General features: G+C 42.9%; 1 protein-coding gene across 1 annotated transcript in view; it reads right to left on the bottom strand.

The window, feature by feature from the left end:
- Positions 1 to 2,550: 2,550 nt before the first annotated feature.
- Positions 2,551 to 17,847, bottom strand: part of SCCPDH (saccharopine dehydrogenase (putative)) — a 131,646-nt gene continuing 116,349 nt past the window's right edge. Inside the window, exons 10-12 of the mRNA XM_044290352.1 lie at positions 5,708 to 5,819; positions 5,062 to 5,143; positions 2,551 to 2,862 (exon numbers count right to left, since the gene is read on the bottom strand). Coding sequence (XP_044146287.1) covers positions 2,757 to 2,862; positions 5,062 to 5,143; positions 5,708 to 5,819 — 300 coding nt within the window. The 3' untranslated portion in view covers positions 2,551 to 2,756. The remainder of the gene's footprint in view (positions 2,863 to 5,061; positions 5,144 to 5,707; positions 5,820 to 17,847) is intronic.

Raw genomic sequence — 17,847 nt, 5'->3', positions numbered from 1 at the left:
TCCAACAGTGTCACCAGCAAACCACCCCCCACACCTCCTCCTCCATGCTTCACGGTGGGAACCAGGCATGTAGATTTCCACTGGTCTAATGTCCATTCCTTGTGTTCTTTAGCCCAAACAAGTCTCTTCTGCTTGTTGCCTGTGCTTAGCGGTGGTTTCCTAGCAGATATTCTACCACGAAGGCCTGATTCACACAGTCTCCTCTTAACAGTTGTTCTAGAGATGTGTCTGCTGCTAGAACTCTGTGTGGCATTGACCTGGTCTCTAATCTGAGCTGCTGTTAACCTGCGATTTCTGAGGCTGGTGACTCGGATGAACTTATCCTCCGCAGCAGAGGTGACTGACTCTTGGTCTTCCTTTCCTGGCGCGGTCCGCATGTGAGCCAGTTTCTTTGTAGCGCTTGATAGTTTTTGTGACTGCACTTGGGGACACTTTCACAGTTTTCCCAATTTTTCAGACCGACTGACCTTCATTTCTTAAAGTAAATGATGGCCACTCGTTTTTCTTTACTTAGCTACTTTTTTCTTGCCATATTACAAATTCTAGCAGTCTATTCAGTAGGACTATGTGTATCCACCTGACTTCTCCACAACGCAACTGATGGTCCGAACCCCATTTATAAGGCAAGAAATCCCACTTATTAAACCTGACAAGGCACACCTGTGAAGTGAAGACCATTTCAGGTGACTACCTCTTGAAGCTCATCAAGAGAATGCCAAGAGTGTGCAAAGCAGTAATCAAAGCAAAAGGTGGCTACTTTGAAGAACCTAGAATATGACATATTTTCAGTTGTTTCACACTTTTTGTTATGTATATAATTCCACAAGTGTTAATTCATAGTTTTGATGCTTTCAATGTGAATCTACAATTTTCATAGTCATGAGAATAAAGAAAACTCTTTGACTGAGAAGGTGTGCCCAAACTTTTGGTCTGTACTGTATATATAACTGCTAAGGCTTCCCAGGGATGTCATAGTAACCTCCCTGCTAAGGGCTCTTTCACGCCTTGTCCGGATCCGGCATGTACTCCATTTTCCGGAATTACACGCCGGATCCGGAAAAACGCGAGTGAACTGAAAGCATTTGAAGACGGATCCGTCTTCAAAATGCGTTCAGTGTTACTATGGCAGCCAGGACGCTATTAAAGTCCTGGCTGCCATAGTATTAGTGGGGAGCAGTATACTTACAGTCCGTGTGGCTCCCGGGGCGCTCCAGAATGATGTCAGAGCGCCCCATGCGCATGGATGATGTGCCATGCGATCACGTCATCCATGCGCGTGGGGCGCCCCGACGTCACTCTGGAGCGCCCCGGGAGCCGTGCGGACGGTAAGTATACTGTTCCCCCGCTCCCCACTACACTTTACCATGGCTGCCAGAACTTTAGCGTCTTGGCAGCCATGGTAACCATTCAGAAAAAGCTAAATGTCGGAACGACGTTTAGCTTAAGGCCAGATCCGAATCCGGCCAAAAAACGTTCCGCTCCGGAACTGAAGACATCCTGAATGGATTTCTCTCCATTCAGAATGCATTAGGATAAAACTGATCAGGATTCTTCCGGCATAGAGCCCCGACGACGGAACTCTATGCCGGAAGAAAAGAACGCAAGTGTGAAAGAGCCCTAAGCTGTGCACAAGCGAGTCAAAATCCCATTCAGCGTAATAGATCTCTATTAGGGTGAATGGGATTTTGGATCAAAAGATACCAGTTTCTAGCTCCCAAAAGGGGCTAGTTACTCAGCACACCACAGCACAGCACAGCACAGCACAGCAAAAAAAAAAATTCGAAATCTTACATTTAAAAATATATAAACAATAAAATAAAAACATTATGTTTCGCTGTGTCTGAAAATGTCTGGGCTATTAAAACATTTAATATTTTCCCTGCGCAATGAAAACTAAGGGATAAAAATGAAAAACACACAATTTGCCTTTTTTTTTGTCACCTTGCCCCTTCCCCCCACGAAAAATTGAACAACAATGATCAAAAAGTCATACATACCACAAAAATGGTACCAATAAAAACTACAGTTCATTCCACAAAAAACAAGACTTCATACAGCTCAAACCGAAATATAAAAAAGTTATGGTTGTAAGAAAATCTGGATTTTTTTCCCAAAGTTTTGTTTTTAAAAGTAATAAAACTAAATAAAAACTATACGAGTTTGGTATCACTGCAATCATACTGAGCTGCCGAATGACGACCTCATGTCATTTTTAGCACACAGTGAACGCTATGATATCAAAACCCCGGCAAAATTGCTTCAATTTTACCCCACAAATAATCCCCCACTTTCCAATACAAGACACGGTAAATTAAATGGTGCCATTAGAAATGCATTTTGTCCCACAAAAAATAAGCCCTCATATGGCTATGTGAAAGGGAAAATAAAGTCAAGTCTACTAGAACATGGTGAGGAAAAAATAAAAATAGGCCTGGTCTTTAAGGGGGGTAATGAACAAAAAGTGCTTCTCACAAGCTAAGTATACCGTGTATGCCGAACACATACAGACCCCAAATTATTGAAATAAGAGGACATCAAGGCTGAACCATCTAGAACTATTTAGACTGTCAATATAGACTTTATTACATTAGTTGTTAATGAAAAACATGGTAACATTTCTCATTGTACGGTGCATTTATTTTTTTATAATGTAAATCATTTCCAAAGGAGGAATAAAGAAACAAATGTATTATTTGGTTCCTAAGTGCTGTACTATATTAATTAGACATGTGGATAGCTATAGTGCAATGTATTACTCAAGTATCTATCTTACTAAGCACAGTAAAATGAATGCCAGCTTTGTTGAGGCGGTCAATCAACTTGGTTTTGGAGAATGCTGCTCCTGGTGTGTACACTCCTCCACTGGAAGACAAAAATGTTTAGAGAGATGAAAAAAAAGACCAAAACTAAGCAGCAATGGTCTACAGACACTATAAGGGCTCATGTACACGATCATGTGTGCTCCGTGCCTGTATTGCAGACCGCACACTGCGGGTCTGCAATATATGGGCCCCAGCCATGTGCACTCTGTATGATACGGACCCACTGGCTTGAATGTGTCTGCAATCCGCAAGATGCAGAGCGGAGGCACTGTTCGGAAGCCATTCAAGTGAATGGGTCCACACCCGCAAACGTCGTGGACATGAACAGTGACCATGCATTGAGGAATGCTTTTTGTGGTCTGCAGCACAGAGCACACACATGCCACAAATCTGTTCAGAAGTAAAATCTGATTTTGGGACATAGATGATTATCAAATGGATTAGGCAAAGTTAGGGTGCCCGTATATGGCGCATTCCGGCCGAAGGAACCACATGTGGATTACCGCTTATTACCAGACAGCACTATGTACAGACACTCTAAAAGAAGAGAATTCTTCTGAATTAACCATTCAGCAACTGGGTAGTAAGCATTAGACTGCCGAGGACAGCAATTGGCTGCAGTGGTCACATGCCATATACTGGTATGTCACCGCTGCAGTTTGTAAAAAAAAACAACAACATTAGTAGGACCGGGCTGTGCAGAGGACAACAATGGAGAAAGAGGCGTCTAACATAATTTTAAGCAACTGTGGAAGCTTGTCTGAGATTGTTAACTATCTTAGACAACCCCTTTAAAGTCTAGATGACACAGGAGGGTGTTATGAGGAATTTAAATATTTGTAAATCGCTGGTAGTTCAGACTCTTATTTCCAACTGCATTAAAAACAAGGGCGGGTTCACATAACTGTCATGAATTCAGTTATATATTGTTATAATGGAAAATAACGGACTTCGTAAGACGGAAAGCAAAACGGAAACCATTAGAGGCATTCTGTTTTGATCCGTCATATTAGAGGACAACCGTCTGGTTTCTGTTCTGCAGGACAGAAAACAAAATCCTGTCGACCATGTTATAATGGAAAACAATAACGGAATTCATAACGGTGATCTGAACTCACCCCTACAAGGATGAAGAAAAGGACTCCTAAAAACACAACTCTAACTACAAAACAGCACCAGTGCATTATACTCAATCGGTAGGAAGTGGTGAGGTTGGTCAGCAAACCACTGCTCCCCTTTGCATTCTGAAGAGACTGTACAGTTATCACTGACAGAAAATGTAAGACATAAAGAGGTATTGCAGCTTTTTGATACTGATGACCTAATGTCTGGACAGGTCATCAATATCATCCAAAATACATTCAATGGCACACACTCTGCTGCGCTCCCGGTGCCTGCGCAGCGAGTTCCCTTCTATGGGCAATAACATAAGGGAGCTGTTTTTCACAGACCACAGAAGCGCTGCCAAGTGTGCCTGCGTGCGTGAGAGTTGTAGAAGCACCCCTGTGACGTCAGTGAGAGGGGAGGAAGCCTGGAGGGGAGCGCTTGGACAGTTTTCATTAAGAATAAAAAGTTTGTTTTCTGCAGATCTGCAAATGTCACAAAGGACATACAGGTATGTATGTAGTGCTGTTAACATGTATTGTTGGCCAATGCTAGTACGTCTATTAGTGAAAACATGCATTTGTTTAGTGTTTCGTTCTTTTGTGCATGTCAGTGATAACTGTTGCAATTACAGTGACTAACTGAATCAGAAATACTGGTCAAGAGATTGTACAGCACATCATATATTTTATTATTTTGCTCACTTATATTCCGCAGCACTTTACAGACATCATATATAGAGAAGTGTAGTGTATGTACTATAGATGAACTGCAGCAGTATACAGTAGATTGGGGGGGGGGGGGTTGAAATAATGTGTGCAACTTTTTATACACTACTGTGACTAAATTTAGTCGAAAGTGGCTTTCTATACAGCCTTCACCACTTTCCGAAAAGGTTAAGAACAATTATCTTCTTTTATGCCAGTTTTCTGCCGTAAATGAAGACTGAAATCTGAATTTCTAGACTTCACAAGGAATTGCCTAGTTTGTGACGAGGCCTGCCCCTTGCCAGAAGTTAAGCACATCTGCCAGCGGAGTAAAGCAGGGGCGTACCACCTGTCGGTGTTGATAAATCTCCCCTCCTATATTCTAGTATGAAATAATCTGTATGCAACTGCTGCAGGATTGCACATACCTTTTTGGAAGAGATTCTGGCTCCTTTAAAAGGGTCAGTCCAGCTTGAACCATGGCTATTGGAGTAGTCACATACCCAGCCTCTGTAAAGCATATTGTGGAACAAGTACTATTAAAATGATATTCAGTTTAACAAGAGAACACATATCTGCCGATTGCTTACTGTACATTATTTTACTGTACCGTACACTATTTTACGCTAGTTTCACACTAACGCTAAACTGTTCTGAAGTTCATCGTATCTCGAATAGTTGGATACATCTGGCATTAGTGCCGGGATTCGGCTGGACAAATAACGATGCTTGCAGTAGTACTTGTCCAGCCGAATCTCGGCACTAATGCCGGAAACAGATTACTGGCTGTCTTTTGAGTGTGGGAGGAAACCCACGTAAACACGGTGAGGACATACAAACTCCATGCAGATGTTGTTCTTGATCGGATTCAAACTCAGGACCCCAGTGCTGCAAGTTACCAGTGCTTAACCACTGAGCCACCGTGCTGCCCCTGTTTAGTGCTAGCCTTAGTGCTAAATGTTTGAAGCCACTTTTGAGCAGAGGCCAAGATAACATTACACTAAAGATAATAGTGGTTAAAGTGGCTCCAAAGTAGAACTTCAGTTTAACAAAGAAAAAAACTGAAAACCTTACCTGGTCCTGAAACCTGTGTGCAGATTTTCACATTAGGTTTTCCCTGCTGAGGGTCTTGGTCCTGACTATAACCTTCCCCGAAGAATGTCATTGAGAATGAAGACTCATCCATCTGTCAATACATTTAGTAATAGATATTTTCATCCATCTTTTCATATCTATAGCATCTTAAATGACCAATAAAGCTTTTTCTTGAAAAGTACTCCTGGGTTGTACGAACCAACCAAATAGGGTGAAGTTGGCCAAAATGATCGACTGGCAATTGTTTGAAAAACCAGCACAAGTGATTGTTTCTGATGGCCCAGAGCAGTCCTAGTCTGCTGAAAATGTGGCGAACCACACAAATTCTTTTGGCCTTTGTTGGCTGAAACTGCAAGTATGTGGCATGATTCAGCCAACTGAGCAGATATCGTACCTAGGTCCAAGTCTGTTCAAACTTCCTTTACTACACATGGCAAGGGTAGTTTTCCCTGTTTATGTTGTATTGACTGCAAATATATGGGTAGGGGCAGTACTTTTATCCATTCTACCACTCGAGTTTCATATCCAATTCGATTTCACCTCACATGCAATTAAAACTATGTAATTTATGTTTTAATTTGTCCGTGCAAACTACTATATGTGGGTGCGACGTCGACGGATCTCAAAACGCGGTTGAACAATCACAGATTGTCTATACGCAAGAAAAGAAAGGACCTCCCTGTTGCCAAACATTTTACGGAGCTTCAACACTCCGACAAAGACCTTAAATGTTGGGCCATTGACCATATACCCATGCCAAGACGTGGGGGCAACAGGGGGTTGATCCTGAGAAAAAGAGAGCTTTTTTGGATCTATACTCTCAACAGTTTGAGACCCAATGGTCTCAATGTGGATTACAATTCGGGGATATATGTCTAGAGGAGCAGTTTGCCCTACAGTGTTATTTATGCAATGCATGTCTCTTTTTTGGTGTTACATGGTGCACTATGAACACCATTAAGCCAAATGTCTAATTTGTTTTCTTTTATTCTCACAGATAAGAATGATGCTGCGGGTTGGAGGAGTGAAGCGTACCCGATGTGTTCCGTATTTGCCTACATGCCTCTATTCAGTATACACAATGGCTTCTGCTTTGTTTACACTTTTTTATGCCTGTTAAATGATGCTCAGTTGTGTCCTATATTGAATGTGTCCCCATTGGGAATTGTTGGCCTTTTGTGGCATGCCCGCAGCATTTCTGCTTTGCTGCGCCAGGGCCTGAACGGATTGCCATCATCGAAGGAAAAAGGAATTCCCAAGTTTATTAAGACATTTTGCAGGAGAACTTACGGCCATCTGTGTAAATTATGTGTTTATTTGTATTTTGAAACAGTAAAGATCTATCTTAAGAGTAAGTACATAACATAATAATCAGATAAATTATGAGATCAAGTCAGGTGTAGAAGAGAGGGGTAGGGGAGATATAGGGAAATGAGTGTGGGGTGAAGACTAGCAATTCAAATGTGTCAGCTACAGTCCAGACATTTCAGTTTAATGTCCCAAAACATTATTTTAAAAAAAAAGTGAAGATGACATCCTTTTCCAGTAAGTGCAGCCATTTCTTCCAAATCTTAAAGAATTTCTCAGGGTTGTGGACAGAGTTCCATCTCTTTTTTTCAAATTCACATACGGCCATCTGTCCACCAGCTGAAGCTCAACAGAAGATGGGTGTTGCAACAGGACAACGACCCAAAGCATAGAAGTAAATCAACAACAGACTGGCTTAAACAGAAGAAAATACGCCTTCTGGAGTGGCCCAGTCAGAGTCCTGACCTCAACCCGATTGAGATGCTGTGGCATAACCTCAAGAAAGCGATTCACACCAGACATCCCAAGAATATTGCTGAACTGAAACAGTTCTGTAAAGAGGAATAGTCAAGAATTACTCCTGACCGCTGTGCACGTCTGATCTGCAACTACAGGAAACATTTGGTTGAAGTTATTGCTGCCGAAGGAAGTTCAACCAGTTATTAAATCCAAGGCTTCACATACTTTTCCACCTGCACTGTGAATGTTTACATGGTGTGTTCAATAAAAACATGGTAACATTTAATTCTCTGTGTGTTATTAGTTTTAGCGGACTGTGATTGTCTATTGTTGTGACTTAGATGAAGATCAGATCACATTTTATGACCAATTTGTGCAGAAATCCCTAGTATTCCAAAGGGTTCACATACTTTTTCTTGCAACTGTATATTTTCTGCCTTGTTTCTCTGCTATTTTTACATAGTCAGTGTTATGAGTGCTGACTATATATGATCCCCAGCATGCTGAATAACTAACCAGCTGCTGGGAGATGCAGAAGCGAGGGCTACTGTCAGTAAGTACAGGCAGGGAGAAGATGTACAATATATAGGGATAGCTATACATAGTATAGTCGCCCTGCCTCTATACTTATATACTTAGTTATAGAGGTCAAGCAGCGCAGCAGTCAGAGGCAGAAGGTGCCTGAGATAACCTTAAAAACAGTTTCTGACCAGCTCCTGACAGCAATTTCCACCTGTCAGACATCACTCACCTGTAAAATCAAGGAAGTGAAGGTGAATCTGGGCCTGGTGAGGCAAGATGTGCAGCAGCTCGGGGAGCAGGTGTGTCACATAGAAGATGGGGTCTCTGCTTTAGAAGACCTCACTAGACCACTTGTTGGCAGAGTGCATGATGTGGAAAGGTCTGTGAGCCTAAGGCAACAAAAGTGTGATGACCTTCCGAACAGGGCCAGATGCAATAATGTCACTACCAGAGAGTGCGGAGGGCTCGGATCCGGCCACATTCCTGGAACTTTGGTTTAAGGCGCAGTTTTTCCGAAGCGCCATTTTCTGGCGCCTAAGCTGTTGAAAGAGCGCATAGAGTTCCCGCCAGGCCTCTTCCTCTAGGAGCTCCTCCAAGACCCCTTTTGGCGCAGATGCTTAATTGGAAGGATAGAGATCTTACCCGAGTCAAGCAAGAAACAAGCGTGACAACAAGCATGAAAGCGCAAATATATCGCTATTTCCCGATTTTTCAGCTGAGCTGCAAAAGAGGGCCACCTTCATTTCAGTCAAGCGACGACTACACGATTTAAATCTAAAATACTCCATGGCTTGGGGGGGGGGGGGGCGTGGCTAGCCAGGCATGTGAGCGGCAGCAAGTTCGCTGAGCTCCCGCACTGAACCCAGCATTTTATCCTGTGGACACCTCTATACCTGCGCAAACTAAACCTTCCTGAGCCGCCGATATCGCCAGTCATTTGAGGAGTGAGGTCCTGCTGCCATGTCCAAAAAGAGAGAAGGACGGGGTGCAGCCAGGGAGGTCCAAGATGGCGCCGGACCAGACACGCCGAGCCGCCGGGAGCGCGCAGGCACGATACAGAGAGGCTGCAGTGAGACTCGGCAAGTATGCACGAGACGCCACTCTCTCACAGGCTACAGGGGACAGAAATAAGCGTGCTTCCACTGCCAATAGCCGACTTGCTGAGGAGGAAGAGGCTGGAGCAGACATAAGAGAAGTCTGCAGCCCCAATAGATATGGCCCTCTGCTGACCTGTGATGCGGACACTGGGGAGGATGCTCCTGATTCAGACACTGAGGAACCCACACTTAAAGATGTTATGAGAGCCATTGCAAAATGTGGTAAATCATTAACTGCTCTCAATATGCAGGTGGGGACTATAAAAGAGGACGTCTCCATTGTGCGGCATGATTTGAAACGTTTGGCGGAATGTACCACTGCCCTGGAAGATCGTATGGGGGATGTGGAAGATGCCATAACGCCTCTTAAGAGAGAGTCCGTTAACCAAGCACGCCAGCTGGATTCCCTCATGGCCAAGCAAGACGACTTGGAAAATCGCCTGCGCAGAAATAATGTCAGACTGGTGGGGGTTCCGGAAAAAGTGGAAGGGGCGAATCCTACTGAATTCTTTGAGAAATGGGTGAAGGATCAGTTTGGGCCTGAAACTTTAACTCCTTTATTTGCGATAGAGAGAGCCCACAGGGTCCCTACCCGCCCTTTACCCCCCAGGTGCTCCGCCAAGGCCTGTACTCATGAAAGTTCTCCACTACAGGGATCGTGACATCATCCTCAGAAAAGCTAGAGAACTTCCGGAAATATCTATTGATGGGCACAAAGTATCCTTCTTTCCTGATTATTCTATGGAGGTCCAAAAAAGAAGGGCGAGATTCCTTGATATTAAAAGGCGGCTGAGAGGACTTGATATCTCCTACTCCATGATTTATCCAGCAAAGCTGAGAATCGCGGCGTTGGGAAATACCTCCATTTTTGAAGACCCCAAGGAAGCTCTGCGGTGGTTGGACCGCCACGAACGCCAGCTACGAGAAGCAAGACAGAATGTGGATGGAGACGGAGCTGCTGCGATTCTTAAAGTCCCCAGCTATATAAGTATTGCTGGGCAGGGTGCATGACTGAGTGTGTGTTTGCTATATACCACAGAGTCTTACTGCAGTGTAATCCTAAGTGATTAGTTTATTTTTCTACTATGATCCAATCCAGTCTTTGATGTCCATGACAAGATTGTTCTGAATGCATACTGTCCGGGAATTGGGCGGGAGCTCGGATACTAATGGTTTAACTGTTTAAGCTTGGTTATATACAGTTCTATTGAGCACAGTAGTGCGGTTAACTATGTGCTTGTCACCCCTCCTCTGGGTAATATTTGTTACCCCTGGGCCTGATGACGCTGACGGGTTCTGTTTTTCTTTACGCCTCCTGTCTTGCTATGGGAATGCCAGGAGGGAACTAGTTGGCGAACTCAGTAAACCTTTTATTAATATGCTAATGAGCCTCTAGGTGCTATGGGGGCGTCATTAGCACCTAGAGGCTCCGTCTACCTTCAGAAACTGCTGCCGCCGAGCGCGTCCCTCCAGCCCGCCCATCGCCTCCTGAATGCGATCCTCCTTGTGAGCGTATGTATTCTGCGCATGCGCAGTGAATGTCTGACCGCTTCCTTGCTCAGACATCTCCACTGCGCCTGCGCGATGACGCCATAGTGCTCCGAGGAACAGGCGCAGTGGAGATGTCTGAGCAGGGAAGCTGTATACAGGCGCTCACAAGGAGGATCGCATTCAGGAGAAGATGGGCGGGCTGGAGGGACACGCTGGGCGGCGGCAGTTTCTGAAGGTAGACAGAGCCTCTAGGTGCTAATGACGCCCCCATAGCACCTAGAGGCTCATTAGCATATTAATAAAAGTTTTTTTTTTTAGCAAAACGGCTGCCCCAAAAGCAATTATATTAGGATGGTTGGGCAGAGCAGACACTAGCGGATCGCTAGTGTCTGACAGCTAAATATGTGACACCGAAGTGGTAGAAACCCTTTAAGTGGTTTTGGGGAGTTTATTTAATCTTTGCAGCCATGAGAATGTTCTTTAAGGGGTATCCTATCTGGAATCTTGTATTGTCTTCTAAAACTGACACTGAGGGAGAGGTCCTTGACTGAGCTGGCGAAATACTCAACATATGTAAATATTGAGTATGGCTAACTCAGTTAAATTCCTAAGTTGGAATGTCAGGGGTATTAAAGACGCAACCAAAAGAAGGGCGGTCATAGATAGCCTGAAGCAATACCAACCATTAATATGTTGCCTCCAGGAAACTCATTTAACATCAGACTAAACTCGTCTGCTTACCCCTCAGTGGGCCGGGCAATGCTTTCATGCCACGTATTCTACGTATGCCAGGGGTGTGAGCATTCTTATGCACAGGGCCATCCCATTTGAATGCAAGACAAAGCGAGTGGATGCGGAAGGGCGCTTTATATTTTTGCATGGTAAATTATATAACACTGAATGCATTATTATTGGTGTGTATATACCCCCACCCTATTCACTGATAGTCCTTAAAAAGTTGATATCACTTATTATAGATCTCCCAAGCATTCCCGTGGTCTTATTGGGAGATTTCAACAATATGATTAACCCTGCACTAGATAAATTTAATGATACCACACTAACGGTTAATAGGGAAGTAACCCCCTTTGGGCGGCTATTACAGGAAGCTTCCTTGCTTGACTTTTGGAGACTTAGAAACCCGGAAGCTAGAGTATATTCGTGTTACTCAAGTACCTATAGAATCATTATCTAGGATAGATATGATCCTTGGTAATATTATGGCACTGTCTCCAAATCTAGAGATGGATTCCTGCCATGCAGCAGGTTTGCAGGTGGTATCAACATTTAAATACTTAGGCATTCAAGTATCAGCGCAAATTAACAAATTGCTAACCTTAATATACTGCCACTCCTAGATAAGTTTGGGAAAAAGGTTCAGGTGTGGTCTAAATTACCCTTGACTTTAATTGGTTGCAATAATCTTTTAAAAATGATCCTTATGCCGCAACTTTTATATATCCTTCATAATGCACCGACTTGGATACCACTTAAAATCTTCTACACTGTTAATGCGATATTCCGTGACCTTATTTGGAAGAAAGGGATTCCGTGCATAAAGCTTGCTACTCTAAGTAGATCCAAGACCCGGGGAGAGTTGGGTGTCCCAGATCCCTGGGCGTATTACTTAGCGGCCCAATTACAACATATTAGAGGTTGGGGTGAAAGTGACACTTAACACAGTAGGAAGGATTGTGCAACACCTTATTGGTGGTAGATGTATAATGGCAGCTCTGGAGGATGGTACTTTTGATAAAATGGGAGGACAATATAGCCTTCTGCGTGTTATAATACATAAGGTATGGTGGAAAGCTAGGAATATAGCAGGATACACGAACTTTACCCCGATATGGCCAAATTATGCCTATAAGGAATTGGATAAGGTTCCGACTGCCAAGGCCTGGGAACGATATGGTCTTGACCGAATGTATAAGCTATATACAGAAAAGTCCCTTAAGAGTTTTGCAGCACTACAGCAGGAATATGAGTTACCCAACTCTCTCTTTTATGTTTACCTACAAGTTAGACATGCTATTTAGGCGCAGGTGAAGCAGGAGGAAATAATTCCCGCTGGAAAGCATATTATGTTAGATCTTACTTCTTCTAGAGGGACGACGAAGGGGGCAATTACACTTCACTATCTGAGCCTCATGGAAGCGATCCACAAATCTCAACAGTTAAAATTGTATGACAAATGGAAGCAAGATATTCCCGGTTTGTCAGTAGAGCAGTGGGAAGATGTAGTAGAAAGTTTTCCAAATGAGGCAGTAAGCGAGGCTCATAGAGTATCAACTCTTTCTATTACATAGGGTGGACAGGACACCGGTTTTGCTGTTTAGAATGGGGGATGATACCTGTCTACGATGTGGAGCCCATAATGCGGACCTGGTTCACATGATGTGGAATTGCCCGAGACTTTGGCGCTACTGGATGGATGTTCGGGAATTAATCAACACTGTATATCATGTACAGATTGATTTATCCCCTTTGGTATATATATATATATATATATATATATATATATATATATATATATATATATATATAGTCATATGGGAGATATCCCTGTCACTAGTGAATTGAGGCTGGCTATCCTGAGAATATTATACCAAGCCAGGAAGTTGATAGCTTTTCATTGGATTGCTCCTGATCCTCCACTCTTGTCGGCAACTGATAAGCAAACTACATATATTAGTTAAACTAGAAAGCTATGTGCATCAGAAAAGAGGGAACAATATTTTTTTTTTTATAAAATATGGTCTTTGTGGATAGATCATTATGATGTCTTAGTCTAATATCCTAAGTATACTGGGAGAGTAGATTTTAGAAAATTGGGAACTTTAGAATGATGACATTCTGCATAGTATTACAATGGTAGGCTGTAGTGAATGTGTGTGAGGGCACTGTATGCTGTGATGATGGGGTATGGGAAGCCCAGTGAAAGACTCACTTCTGCTTTCATGGACGTTTCGTGATTGACAGGAAGACGTAAAAGATGGACCCTTGAACTCTAATTTATAATGTTTATTATAATGGCTGCAAGATCGGGCTGGGGAGGGTGGGATTGCGGGAGGGGTTTTCCTATTGTAATCTATTGTTTACTATAAAATGCTATAAAATCAATAAAAATATTCGATTTAAAAAAAAAAAATAGCCCACGGCCTAGCGGCGGAATGGATTTCCAAGATACCAAGTCGCTCAAGGCCTCATTGATGCTATCGCCTTCGCAGAGGTCGCAAGTATTCTGTTCACACTGCTACACTCACCTGTTAGGATGCGTTCCGTTGACTCTTAAAGGCAACCTGTCCCCGGGATTTTGTGTATAGAGCTGAGGATATGGGTTGCTAGATGGCCGCTAGCATATCCGCAATACCCAGTCCCCATTGCTCTGTATGCTTTTATTGTGTGAAAAAAAAAACGATTTGGTACATATGCAAATTAACCTGAGACGAGTCCTGTACGTGAGAGGAGTCAGGAAAAGGACTCATCTCAGGTTAATTTGCATATGTATCAAATAGTTTTTTTTACACAATAAAAGCACACAGAGCTATGGGGACTGGGTATTGCAGATGTGCTAGCGGCCATCTAGCAACCCATGTCCTCAGCTAAAGGTTACCTTTAAAATCACTGTCCGGGACTCAGGGCAATCCCTCATCCTGCACTAGTGGAATGTTTGAGATCATAGTACTGCACTCTGATGTATCAGAGGGGAAGCTACCCCCCCCCCCCTCCATTATTTTTCTTCCCCATTTTTCCTTTTTCTATATGCACGCATTATGCTACATAATTTTATTGTTACGGGGCCGAGCAGATACCTGCATAGGTTTAACACCGTATTGCACTGTGCAGGTCTCCGGTAATTTAGCCACACTACATGATGGCAGTGATGTCATCATTTACAGGTTTACTCAATTGTCTGTTGAACCACAGTTACGTTGTATACTGTTTATTCTCTTAAAGTCATGGTACACTGTTCATAGTATTCTAGAGCAGAGGGTATGTGAGAGAAGGTTCAAGAGAATGTTTTTATCCCTCTGAGGCTGGAGAGCTGATTCATTTGAAGAAAGAGTTGTTGGGTTATAGATGGCAGATTTGAATGTTGTGTCCTGGAGTGTAAGAGGACTGGGCAGCACCAGGAAAAGAATTTCTGTATTCTCCCATTTACGCTAGTACAGTCCCCATATCCTGGGACTGCAGGAGACCCACCTCACTCCAGAGACCAGAGGGAATAGAATTAAGAAGCCATGGGTTCAGTGGTCTCTGAATGCGTACGGGTCGACACATTCTAGATGAGTGGCTATACTTGTCCATAAGAACATTAGATGGGAGGTACAGCAATCAGTGGAAGATCCAGAGGGGCAATATATTTGTGTATGCATTCAGCAACTGCACTCCATATGTGGTGGTCAATATATACAATCCCCCCAGTATCCCAATGCTAAATTGCTCTGCATGGGAGACTCCAATTTAGTGATGCACGAAGATCTGGATAGATTTCATTCGGTAGGGGGGAGGAGACGGTCGCACCTAACATGTCACCAACGTCTCTAGAGTGGTTGAGGAATTGGGATGGCTAGATATGTGGAGCCTTAACTATGCGCTTCAGAGCGAGTACTCCTGCTTTACTCAACTTAGACTTCATGACGTTGTCAAGCAGAGTATCAAAATGCGCATTCATCCATTCTGGTTGTGCTTTATGACCATGAATGACAGAATCCCTGACCAGCTTCAGTTATTTCTGGAGGTGCAGGATGAGATGACGGATGATTTGCTACTCTGGGAGAAAGATGATTTGAGACACCCCCTCAAGTAGGCTATCTCCTATATCAAGAGAGACTCAATGTGCAAAGAACTGGAATTACAATGTGCAAAGAACTGTAAGGAGGCAGAGAGGTCATTTAGGTCTGATCCCTCTGAGGCGAATAGACAAGAATAGATGCTCAAAAGGGTAGGCTTTATATGATGCACCTCAGGGAAAAGAGTGAGCGCAAATTATTATTTTTAAAGCAGCAATCCTTTGAGACGGGCAACAATCAGGCAGGTAAATTGCTTGCTCATATTGTACGTATTAACAGCATGTCCCCCCCCGGTCATCCGAATAAAAAACTGAGGGATCGGTGGTGGAATCGGTGGAGGGCAGGGTGGATTTAACCACTTAAGGACCTGTTTATACCCCCCTAGTGACCAGGCCCCCTTTTTTTTTTTTTTTTTTTTTTTTTTTTACAAATCGGCACTCCACAACTTTAGCGGTTTATTGCTCGGTCATGCAACTTACCACCCAAATGAATTTTACCTCCTTTTCTTCTCACTAATAGAGCTTTCATTTGGTGGTATTTCATTGCTGCTGACATTTTAACTTTTTTTGTAATTAAATCGAAATTTAACAGGTTTTTTTTTGCAAGAAAATTACATTTTCAGTTGTAAAATTTAGCAAAAAAGACCCGACATCCATATATAAATTTTTCGCTAAATTTATTGTTCTACATGTCTTTGATAAAAAATAAAATAAAAATGTTTGGGTAAAAAAAAATGGTTTGGGAAAAAGTTATAGCGTTTACAAACTATGGTACAAAAATGTGAATTTCCGCTTTTTGAAGCAGCTCTGACTTTCTGAGCACCTGACTTTCCTGAGGTTTTACAATGCCCAGACAGTACAAACACCCCACAAATGACCCCATTTTGGAAAGTAGACACCCTAAGGTATTCACTGATGGGCATAGTGAGTTCATAGAACTTTTTATTTTTTGTCACAAGTTGGTGGAAAATGATGATTTTTTTTTTCTTACAAAGTCTCATATTCCAGTAACTTGTGACAAAAAATAAAAACTTCCATGAACTCACTATGTCAATCACACAATACCTTAGGGCCCCTAAAAAGCCAGGGCAGTATAAATACCCCACATGTGACCCCATTTTGGAAAGAAGACACCCCAAGGTATTCCGTGAGGGGCATATTGAGTCCATGAAAGATTGAAATTTTTGTCCTAAGTTAGCGGAAAGTGAGACTTTGTGAGAAAAAAAATCAAAAAAAAATCAATATCCGCTAACTTATGCAAAAAAATAATTTCTAGGAACTCGCCAGGCCCCTCATTGAATACCTTGGGGTGTCTTCTTTCCAAAGTGGGGTCACATGTGGGGTATTTATACTGCCCTGGCTTTTTAGGGGCCCGAAAGTGTGAGAAGAAGTCTGGGATCCAAATGTCTAAAAATGCCCTCCTAAAAGGAATTTGGGCCCCTTTGCGCATCTAGGCTGCAAAAAAGTGTGACACATCTGGTATCGCCGTACTCAGGAGAAGTTGGGGAATGTGTTTTGGGGTGTCATTTTACATATACCCATGCTGGGTGAGAAAAATATCTTGGTCAAATGCCAACTTTGTATAAAAAAAATGGGAAAAGTTATCTTTTGCCAAGATATTTCTCTCACCCAGCATGGTTATATGTAAAAAGACACCCCAAAACACATTCCCCAACTTCTCCTGAGTACGGCGATACCACGTGTGACACTTTTTTGCAGCCAAGGTGGGCAAAGGGGCACATATTCCAAAGTGCACCTTTTGGGTTTTGCAGGCCATTTTTTTTTTTACAGATTTTGATTGCAAGGTACTTCTTACACATTTGGGCCCCTAAATTGCCAGGGCAGTATAACTACGCCACAAGTGACCCCATTTTGGAAAGAAGACACCCCAAGGTATTCCGTGAGGGGCACGGCGAGTTCCTAGAATTTTTTATTTTTTGTCACAAGTTAGCGGAAAATGATGATTTTTCTTTTTTCCTTACAAAGTCTCATATTCCACTAACTTGCGACAAAAAATAAAAAATTCTAGGAACGCGCCGTGCCCCTCACGGAATACCTTGGGGTGTCTTCTTTCCAAAATGGGGTCACTTGTGGCGTAGTTATACTGCCCTGGCAATTTAGGGGCCCAAATGTGTGAGAAGAACTTTGCAATCGAAATGTGTAAAAAATGACCGGTGAAATCCGAAAGGTGCACTTTGGAATATGTGCCCCTTTGCCCACCTTGGCTGCAAAAAAGTGTCACACATCTGGTATCGCCGTACTGAGGAGAAGTTGGGGAATGTGTTTTGGGGTGTCATTTTACATATACCCATGCTGGGTGAGAAAAATATTTTGGTCAAATGCCAACTTTGTATAAAAAAATTGGAAAAGTTGTCTTTTGCCAAGATATTTCTCTCACCCAGCATGGGTATACGTAAAATGACACCCCAAAACACATTCCCCAACTT

This window comes from Bufo gargarizans, chromosome 4, assembly GCF_014858855.1.
Source record: "Bufo gargarizans isolate SCDJY-AF-19 chromosome 4, ASM1485885v1, whole genome shotgun sequence".
NCBI lineage: Eukaryota > Metazoa > Chordata > Amphibia > Anura > Bufonidae > Bufo > Bufo gargarizans.
The sequence above is the reverse complement of the archived record's forward strand: the minus strand, read 5'-3'. Positions and strand labels throughout refer to the sequence as shown.